We start from the raw sequence: 10181 nt of genomic DNA, 5'->3' as shown, positions 1-10181 counted from the left end.
TTGAAAGGGGAAAAAAGTCCTTAAGGCTACAGAATATCTGAATTAAAAAATATTCTGTATCCAAGATATATTAATAAGCCAGTCTTACACAGTTGCTTACTCAATAAATTTATTGCCACTTTTTCCAAAGCTTCATAGAAAATTGTGGAAGTTGTCTTAACTATCAGCTGCACGCTCCTGGGCCCTGAGAAAGCTAGCCTTCTTCTGAGCAACACGATCTTTCTTCTGGGCGAGGGACATCTTGGGACAGTTCCATCTGCAATGTAAGCACAGTGTACGATATTTAAGGCAGAAATAAGCAAAAAGGTGGTCAAGAAAGCTGCAGTGCACCAGGATTATGGTTAAAAGTGCTATGCTAGAACATATTCCCACTTCTGTAACACACTACTTCCTTGTAATGATTTAAGGCTGTAATTAGGGCGCTGCAAAAAGGCATGGTTGACTGCAGCAGTTTAATTCCTCAAGAATTACTCTTTAGTGACTAGAGACAGTATCAAGGCCCAATGCAACAGCTATGCCTCAATTTCTTTTCTCCCAGGCTCCTGAAAAATCGAAATAGTTTGATCTTGACAAATTAAATCAGCCTGCCCTCACCTGAAGAGAAGCTGCTCTCCCCCTTAAGAGTTCCAGCTATTCAGGCCATGAGCACATTCCACTTTTTTTGTATATAGTTGAGAGCTCTTTAAATTTAGATTCCTACTGCTAAAGTTAACTCCTGACAAAGTTACAGTGAAATCCTTCTAGCTTAATCTAAAAGACCATGTGTTTTTACAGAACTGCAATGTGAATTACATTGATAGTTTTAGCATAACTAAGGTATCTTCAACAGAGAAGTCAAATTCATGTTAAAGAGGATGAATTTTACCTCTTTTTCTTGACTTCTCTCTTGGGTTTCTTTTCATGGACTGGATTATCCCGTATAGCAGCATGGGCTTTTTTATACATTTCTTCCATCTTGAAGACAAAAAACCCAAAAAGAATTGTTAAGTTCTCCAGAGACCCAGTTGAGAATCATAGAAAAAAAATCAAAGACACCCTTACCAAAGCATGCACTAGAAATGGGTTTCATCACAATACATCTTGTAATTTTGGGTGGTTGCCTTTATGAAGAAAGTGTTATTCAGAAGATCACTGCCACAGCATACTGAAATTCCTACTACCACTATAATACAAATTAAATACTGAAACACACAAAGTTATTTTATCCTTATTTTACAGTTAAGGAACCAAGGCTATGGAGTAACTACAGGCTACTTACAAGTCTCCAATGCATACTAGCATCTTGCAGTTGAAACACTATTTCCTCTGAAGTCTACTTTTCAGTGCCATAGCTTCCCTACATTTAAAAGGTAGTATATAAAGTTATTCTACGTCTACCCAGAATAAAATACTTAATGTTTACTAACTAAACCAAAAAGATTCCACACAAACTTTGTCATCAGACCTGCAATCTTACCACTTTTAATACACCTTACAGAGCTGCTTAGAGAAGGGGGAGAAAGTCTAAGTTGTGAAAGCAGGTACAGATTAACAAGTCTTGCAAGAACCATGACAGTTCCTGCCATGTCCGCAAGGATACAATAACACTGCTCTGTCCCAAAGACAATTCTGGTTCCAGAATGGCACCAATTTTAAAGAATAACCTTTGGTAGTGGTTAATTCAGACCATGAGATCCCAGCTGCATAAAATTTTCTAGATGTACAAAGGATAAGTGTCCAGCTATTGACATAAGTTGTGGACTCAATTGCAGTACAAGATACAGATATGGTTTCTTCAGTGAAATAGAATAAGTTGCCATTTACAATACATGACTTATTTTTCAGTAAAGACTAAAGTTAAAACAAAGTTTACAAAAAAACCCCCACAAGACCCCACAGCAATAAAGGGATAAAGAATGAAGTTAAGTTTTGCACAGCCTAAAAAGCAGACATGTTTGTTTCAAGCTTCAGGACTACTAATTGGGGAAACCAAGCAAGAATATTAGAGGCAGCAAGACATCTGAAAGGAGTTTCAACACTTGAAAGAAGGACCTTGGTTATCTTACATATCTTCTAGTGTTTTGTAGAAAACGCTCTTTAAATTTCAAGTAGTACTAAAATGAGATGTATTACACTCTGTAGTTTCACAAGATGCCAGCTTCACCAGAGCTAGCTTGGGCTGTTCTGTATTCACCTGGGACCTAGAACTACCTATAGGGTCACACAATCATGGAAACAGATGTGACATAGAACACACCCTCACAGCTGCAGAAATGACAGGCTCTGGTGGAGGATTGGGAATGAGTGGGTAGCATGTGTGGAAACTGCAAGTCAATTTCCCTATCAGGAAAAAAAAAAAAAAAGTATTCCAGTTTAAAATGCAGTCCTGTAAGCTGAGATTTATAGGTAAAATGTTCAGCTTCACGGCAGGAAAAAAGATATCACTTTCAAGAGACTTATGATGTATTATACAGCTCCTAATGAAGAAAAAAGTATTTGCATGAATAACATACAACATGAATCACATTATTTTATATACCAAACTTCTTTGCATTACTAAAGAAGTCCCTACACAAGACATCAATATCTCTATTAATGCACAGGAGCCAGCCAGATAAATCTTACCCCATCAGGTGTTACGTTGTTCTTTATGTACTGGGAGAACTGTTTTTTGTAAGCATCTTCATCCTCCTCCATCAGGTAACGCATATAATCTGCAACATTTTGGCCCATGATATGCTTGCGGTGAACCTCTGCATTGAATTCTTTGCTTTCCGAGTCATAACCAGGGAAGCGTTTGGTACTGTGAAACAGCAGTTACACTCAAATTAAGACATATTGACGAATGCTCTAATTCAGAGGCTAGGTTCCACACCGAAGTGACTAATACATCAGATTCTCCTAGAGGTAACAGAGGGGTAGGACCCTCCAATTAAAAACTAAGAAATATAGAAAATTAAGAGATGGAAGTTTTAAGTTCATCTTAGCTGCCATCAGTCCCGTCTTGAAACAGTGCAGTACATCATATACACACCGTGGACCAACTACAGAGTGTTCAGTCTTTGGGAGTATCATCATGTAGCAGCCAAGTCAGAAAAACTGGACAATTAGTCAAGAATGACTAGGACAGCATGGGAGAGGGTAGGAAAATACACAACAGATCTTAGATATAGCAGAAAGAAGCAGTCAGCTATAGTATCAGGGTTAGGTAACACTGCCTAAAATCTTGATTCAGTCATTCACAGCTTGAGACAGAATTGTCAAAACTTCTATGTGGAAATTTCTAGAGCAGGTAGAGTGCTCGGACCTACTATCATACTGACAACTGTAGCAAATGTCAGTGGGTTTTTTACCTGGCATGTACAGTTTTTCACGGTGAAGTTAATGCATACACACAATTTGCTAAGGACTTAAACCAACGGAATACTAAAGGATATTTACTTAAGTGCATTCAGGCATTTGACGACTAAGTAAAAGCAACAAGATGGCTCTTTAGTTTCTAAAATATAATAGCATCTCAATAGTTGCAAGATTCGCAGCAGCACTATCAGAATTGCATCTCTGGATTAAAAAAACAGCTAACAAAACAACCAAAAAAACCCCCACCCCAGAATCTAGGCTACATCATCACTACCAGGTTATAACAGAACTATTTCAACATAAAATGACACTGTAAGTAGACTGTCGCATACAGAAGCATCTCAGGTTAAGTCTAACAGAATTCTTCCAAACAGACTAGATTACCTATGAGGGATGGACAGACCACCATCCACTGCACCCTTCAGAGCACCGAAGACTTTGTTTCCAGTGGTAGTTCTGGCAAGACCCGCATCCAGGTAGCATGTGAAAGCACCAGGCTTTCCATCCACGCTTTCCACATTATATTCATCACCAGTCACTTCAACTTGGCCTTCATAGATCTTATCAAGGCCAAATTTATTCAGAAGCTGTGAAGGAAGAAAAAAATTAAAGCACTTCTTAAATTCTTTCAACTTAATGACAAAATGAAGAATCACCATTACCTTAAAACACAAATTTGCAGTAGCATCTTGATGTTTTTGACAAATTCCTTTACAAAAATTAAGCACCCCATACTAATAACAAGGGTTTTCACAACCACCACTTTAAGCACATCTGTTAAGTTTCAACCTTTTGTTCCAACAGGTACACCAGTGAACTTCAGCCTTATTCATAAGCTCATATGGAAGGACACTGTTTATATGTTTTCAAACTCTTAAAGGTACCTTTCTTACATTTTTATCCTGACTCCCTCCCTCCACGATACTTAAGTGCTGAGACTTAAAGTGAGCTGCTGGAGTTGAAGCTGCATGCTGCCATACTTCTCACTATGATTTGACAGACACAAGAGGCCATCAAATCTCTATGGTAAAGAGCAGACATTATTTAGAGAAGCCCACAGAGTCAAGTATCTACACTAACATGCCACTTAAAGTGGGCTTTCTATTTTGTAAGCAAATTGGAAAACCAGAGCAGCAACTTCCAGACAACCTGACGGATACCTACCCTGCGTGCCAACAGCAGACCTGTACAGTACGCTGCTGCGTAATTGGTCAGGCCAACCTTCACACCGTATTTTGGCAGCTCATGGGCATAAGCAGCACAGACAATCATGTCGCCTTCGATTCTGGCATAGGCAATCTGACAACAAAACAAATGTTAGCTTTCTCACAATTCTGGGCTCAATTTATTATTTATTTGACATCTACTTAAACTGATAGGAGTTCTGTATAGGAATGTCCAGCAAACTGACAACCTTTGCACGCAAGCTCAAGGGTTTGTGTTTTTTTTTGTTTTTTGTTTGTTTTTTTTTTTTTAAGACATAAATAACTTCTCAAGCACAGACACAAAGAATTCAAATCTGTATTAGGCCACAGAAAGTGTACCAGCAACTTTTGTCTACCTCTCCACATACATCAAGAAGCCAGGGAACTGCCTACAAAGACAACCTTTCAAGGAATCATGATGGATGTGGATGGATTCTGTCCCACTTTCTGAATGTAGTTCTCATGTGACACAGTATATAATGTACCTCCAAAAAAATGCAGAAAGCATCCAATACAGAGTTTGTGGTAACCTTATGCAATGATTTAATTCATGGGTCTGAGATTTTCATCATCTCAGGGGTTTCCTGTGAGACAGCAGTACTATCAGATTTGTTTCTACTGTTCCTTTCACATACAGAACCTTCTCCTTTTGACTCCCACACCTCCTTCCTACACCCAAAAGTTGTCTCCTTTTTGCAGGATTCCCACCCACTGGAAAGGCACTATCAGATATGAGCACCTACCACCGCTCATTTTTGGTTTGAGTTTCAAAAATAAAACAACCTCGTCAAGATCATATAACGTTTTCTGAACTGACTGTAAAAAGAGCACTGTCCACTGTTTTTAACAGGTAATTATTCCAAGAAGAAATTACAATTAAAATTTTTCTAGCTTCTTTTTTGAGCTTACTAACATGCATTTGTAATAAAACAAACACACCTAAGTTTTAAACTTCAAAATTAATCAAAACATGCTGAAAATGAAACAAGAAAGTGAACCACAGCGAGGAACTGCATATGATGGGACACACAAGTGCATACTTAGTAAGGATGAAAAAACGCCTACTGTTCTTATTTACTGGTCTCCTTTAATCTCACAGGAAAGCCATCGTAAGGCCTAGCTGCTTCACGTCATCCACATAACATCACAGGAAAAGCACTCTCAAAAGAGAGGGCACCTTTAGATACAGTGTCAGGTTGGGTTGACAGGATACCCAGTCAACTTTGTTGTCTTCAGCCAAGGAAAAAAGGCCCTTTTCAATGCACTTTAAGTACAGCAGAAGAAAAATAGAGATACCTTCCCTCTCCCTAAAGTCTTCTATTTAGCATCATTAAACCAGTACAGTCTTATGTTACAAATAACCTTGCTGAAGAATGTTGACACTACTAAAATTTATTTTTAATGATGAATACAGTTTATTACTGAATCTGTGTCAACATTAAAGGTTGTTCTCTAAGGAACTATTTTCCAATATAAAAACCGCTCAGATCAAGCCTAAAAGATTCCAGCTGCTTCAACCATCCCCCTTTCTCTGTATTTCAGGTGGGAAAGCTGGTGAGTAAGCAGCAAGCACCACAGACCTTACCTGGCAAATGATGTCTCTGTTGGTAACACGCACAATCATCCTATACTTTGGGGTGTTGTACTTGTTTTTATCTTGAATTACCAAACGTTTGCGGGCATAGTAATCAGTTTTTCCCTCTGAAAAAGAAGTTATGGTGTGGCAAACACATGTGAAAGAAGTGGGAATATTCATCAGTGACTTTCAATTGCATGCTACAGGAAATTTAACAATACCTCTCCTTCTCCTGAATTTCACTTGGTATCTCTTGAAGTAGGCCTTATTCTTGACAACTTTCACAAACCCCTTGAATAAGAAATATAACTAGACGTTATTAACATACAACCACATAAGCCAAGGCCATTCTAATTAAACGTGCCATGAATAAAACCGTGACAAAATCAGGAATAAAGTAGCAAGCATACCTACACATTTAGATAAAAAAGCATCATAAAAATAAAATGTTAAGAAAACTCTAACACATCGAATCCCAGAATTTCCATCCTTCCCACCGGAACTAATGCACACTTCTCCCATAACTTCATATAGTTTCAGGAGAAAGCCAGAAATTCTGTTTGCTAACGCTGCGCCTGCCCGCACGGCCCGAGACAGTAACCGCAGTCATTTTCAGTCACCCCCTACGCAGTTATCTCTTTGGCGAGTTCCGCCACGGAGCCGGCCTCTCCCGCAGCCCCCCGCCACTCGGCGGGGACAACGACCCTTGCTGACACCGCGACGGGACCGGCGCTCCCCAACACCCGCCACCGTTTCGGAGGCGCGTCCCGGCGGCACTAAGGCGGGCGGCCAGTCCGACACCCGCGCCCCCGGGCCACCAGCCCCCGCCAGCCGCCGCAGGGCACGAGGGGCTCCGGCGAGCCCGGCCCCGCCGCCCGGGGCCGACCCGCTCTTGCCGCCGCGCCCAGCCGGCGGACCGCGGCCCGGGGAAGCAGCGCGGCCGGCAGCGGAGTCGAGCCGGGCCCCGCCGAGCCGCCCCGCGGCGCAGCCCCAACGCTAATGGCAGCCATCGCCACGCTGGAGCCGGCCCCGGGCCCGAGTCAATCGGGCTCCATCCGGGCGGACAGAGCCGCGCGGCGGGCGCAGACCGGCGAGCAGAGCCCCCCCCGCCGCGCGGGCCCCGCAGCGGCCGGTACTGACCATCGTGCCAGGTACTGTCCGGTCTAGGCCTAGGCCGGGGCCCGCTCCGCACAACGACTGCGCTCCGCAGCAGGGGGGAAAAGGCCGCGCCCACTGCGCAGCCGCAGCAACTCGCCTGCCCGGCGAGGCGGGGCGCCGCCGGCACGCCCGTCCCCGGCGCCCGCCGTGCTGCCCCCTGCCGGCCCGGAGGAGCGGGCCCTGCGGCCGGCGGGGTCACAGCGGGATGGGGGCCCCTCTCCCTGCCTGCGGGGCTGCAGGCACAGGGCTCCCCCCGGCGGAGCGGAGCAGTGCCCTGCCACAGAAAAAATAACACTGCTGCCGGCTAATGTCTGCACGGAACGGGGCGTCGCCTCCCAGTCTCTTTGCGTTAGCTATCGCAGTTATTAGCAAGGGCAGCGAAGGGATTCTTACGGCAGAAAAATCAATAGATTTGATCTTAAAAATCACCAGGTATGGAAATGTCACAGGATTTTATTTCCCTTCATTTTCTAGGGAAATTTCTCATAGTTGATGAAACGGTAAATAACTAAAACATTCAACCAACCAACACCCAGTCAAATGCTGTTCCTAAAATAAATTATAGATCCTTGGGATAATCGATATTTGATGAATTAAAGCAAGAATATGCACTTGCATATATATATATATGCACATATGCTGGGACAAACAGGTCAAGTGGTGTCAGATTTCTTGACACGGTCAGAGAGAAGTGCACAACAGTAGCATCTTTGCTCCTGATGCATTTGTCTGGTTATCCTTATTCACTTTACTAAAAAAAAAAAAAAAAAGCAAACCAGCAAACCGACACTAATTGTTATACACTGACCAACATTTTAAAAAGTTATGAAATTGATATGAATGACCACAAGAGAATTAAAGAAATATTAAATATTTCCTATGCCAGGCAGGTACCTACTAGCTTCAAAAATATCTAAGACTGAATTTTAGAAAGCTCAGAATTCTATGTGCTTTTCAATTTTTACATAAAGTAACTCTAGGGGAGCACATTGTTTTAGCTACTCTCTACCATATAAATGCCTGTTCCTCACTACGGGTCTGCTGGCAACTGCTGAGTGATTAGTTACTTTGATGAGAAACGCCTCAAGGCAATGGTATCATAAGCAAGACTCCGCTAGTCTTGTTAAACAAGAAGAAATAAAACCAATTTCTTATTCTTCTCTGTAAGAAGACTTTTTGTTCCTAAAATTGCTCACCATCACAAAATCCAGCCTGTTATCCCATAATACCACCACATACTTTCTTACTAGTTGTCACTCTACAAAACAAGGAGGCTCCAGCTGAGCTTATTAGCCATTAAGCCCCACCTCTGAATCACTTACAAATTCAGGGCAAATTCCTCTTTTTGCTTTCAGCAGAAATGTTTGTTGAAAGGTTGACTGCTGTTCGTAGAGGCTCTGGACTTGTTGAGGTAAAAGCAAGTATTTCAATGCTTTAGTAAAATACTTTTTACTGATAGCACTTATTGATAGGAAAAAAGTATATTTGCTTTTTTTCCCCCTCTCTCAGATGCTATTTCTCAATTTTTGTTGTATATGATGTCTTTACTTAGGTATGTTCTGGAGAGTAAGGTCTCACGCAGGTCTTTTAGAGTGGTGTCTTGTGGTTGGAAGAAGTCTCTTGGACTGGTGTTTTAGCAGCATCTCCTGTAAGCAGGATCCCTCTCCCTGGTATCTGTGGGGGACCTCAGGCTGCAAGGCTGCTGGCTGTTACTGGACTGGTCTATGTGGTCACTTGTGGTGATTGCACCTTTTTTGCTGTTGATTGCAAGAGTAGTATCTTTACTGAAGAAAAAAAAAAATGCTGGGGACCTATCTATCTATAACCTATTCCAGTTGTTACTTGTTTTCTAAGAGTCTACTCTTTGTGTACTTGACAATATGCAAAACCTGCTCTAAAGCAGTATGTCTGTGTTTTGGCAGTGTTGGATTTTATTTTTTTAAAAATAAGCTTCTGTTAGAATCCTTACAAATGAAAATTTCTGTATGGCTTTGTCTAGGAGTCCCTATTCTTCACTGTAGAAGGAAAATGGCAAACGGGCTCATCACGGGACGGGGCCCTGTCCCGGGCAGACGGTGTCTCCGCTGCTGGTGTAACGGGCCGGCACCCGGCGCAGCGAGCCCCCATCGGGCCGGGGCCGCCGCCGCCGCTCCCGCTCGCCGTGCGGTGCCGTGCGGCTTCCAGCGTGCAGAGAGCGTCTGGGAAGCCCTGGGCAGACGCTCCGTCCACACCAGAAGAGCCTCTTAACGGAGCGGGCGCAACGCACCGCGGCCGGGGCGAGGGGCAGCCGGGTTAGCGGCACGGCGGGGGCCCGGCTCACGGCTGGGGGAGGTCGCCGCCGCGGCAGGCCAGGGGGAGCTGCAGGGAAGGAGCGGAGAGGCGACAGGCGCGCTTGTGGGGGCAGCTGGCCCGCCCGCCCGCCTTGGCAGCCCCGAGCCCGGAGCTGCCCCGTGAACTGGGCGAGCCGCCGCCGCCGCCCGAGGGCAGCGCCGCCGCTGTCCCGCCGGCGGGCCCTGCCCGCGGCTACCCGCAAGGCCGCCGGGGCCGTTACCGGCGGCCCCCCGCCGCGGCGGGCAGAGGCGGCGGCGGGGCGCGGGGCTGCCCCTCGCGGCGGCGGTGGCGGCGGCTGCGCGCGGAGTGCGCCTGCGCGCGGCGCGGGCAGGGACGTGGCCCGGCTGCCGGGGCCGGCGGAGCGCGGCGAGCCGCCGGGGGAGGGGGCAGCTCCGCGGGAGGCCGGCGGCGGGGGACGCCGCCGCACGCAGCTCCCTGCCGCGGGCAACGCTTCCAAGGTGAGGCGCGGCTGGGCCCGTGCCCCCGCCTCCCCCCCCACCCCCCCGCCGCGGAGGGGCCGGGGGCGGCGCGCGGCCGGGCCTAGGCGGGGCGCGGCGACTCCGGCCGCGCTG

The 10181-nt window shown here is 45.4% G+C and overlaps 2 protein-coding genes and 1 non-coding gene across 10 annotated transcripts in view; 1 reads left to right on the top strand and 2 right to left on the bottom strand.

Annotated features, from left to right (window-relative positions):
• Positions 1 to 92: 92 nt before the first annotated feature.
• On the bottom strand, positions 93 to 7358 carry RPL5 (ribosomal protein L5). The gene is made up of 8 exons (XM_074906576.1): positions 7261 to 7358; positions 6342 to 6411; positions 6130 to 6245; positions 4504 to 4638; positions 3724 to 3926; positions 2605 to 2782; positions 866 to 954; positions 93 to 256 (listed from the first exon to the last, which is right to left on the bottom strand). The coding sequence occupies exons 1-8, from the start codon at positions 7261 to 7263 to the stop codon at positions 157 to 159; spliced, it is 894 nt and encodes a 297-aa protein (XP_074762677.1). The 5' UTR covers positions 7264 to 7358; the 3' UTR covers positions 93 to 156.
• On the bottom strand, positions 2966 to 3062 carry LOC141961546 (small nucleolar RNA SNORD21). The gene has a single exon (XR_012633778.1). It is a non-coding gene; the product is annotated as a small nucleolar RNA SNORD21 (small nucleolar RNA).
• A 2586-nt stretch (positions 7359 to 9944) lies between the features above and the next one.
• EVI5 (ecotropic viral integration site 5) overlaps positions 9945 to 10181 on the top strand; it is an 85097-nt gene continuing 84860 nt past the window's right edge. For 7 of the 8 annotated variants that reach the window (XR_012633682.1, XM_074906567.1, XM_074906570.1 and 4 more), the window contains exon 1: positions 9945 to 10067. The gene's annotated coding sequence lies outside the window, so the exon portion shown is untranslated. The remainder of the gene's footprint in view (positions 10068 to 10181) is intronic. The other variant, XM_074906572.1, reaches the window with a different exon arrangement.

Source organism: Athene noctua, chromosome 5, assembly GCF_965140245.1.
Source record: "Athene noctua chromosome 5, bAthNoc1.hap1.1, whole genome shotgun sequence".
In the NCBI taxonomy this organism is placed as follows: domain Eukaryota; kingdom Metazoa; phylum Chordata; class Aves; order Strigiformes; family Strigidae; genus Athene; species Athene noctua.
Note: the sequence above shows the minus strand (reverse complement) of the source record. Positions and strands in the feature narration are given on the sequence as shown.

What these genes read in the sequence shown, in the direction of transcription:
- RPL5 (XM_074906576.1), bottom strand. An exon ending in ACAGAGACATCATTTGCCAG is followed by an intron (nt 4,639 to 6,129) that starts GTAAGGTCTGTG and finishes TTTTGTTGTCAG; the next exon opens with ATTGCCTATGCCAGAATCGA. An exon ending in AGAGAAGTCAAGAAAAAGAG is followed by an intron (nt 257 to 865) that starts GTAAAATTCATC and finishes CTTACATTGCAG; the next exon opens with ATGGAACTGTCCCAAGATGT.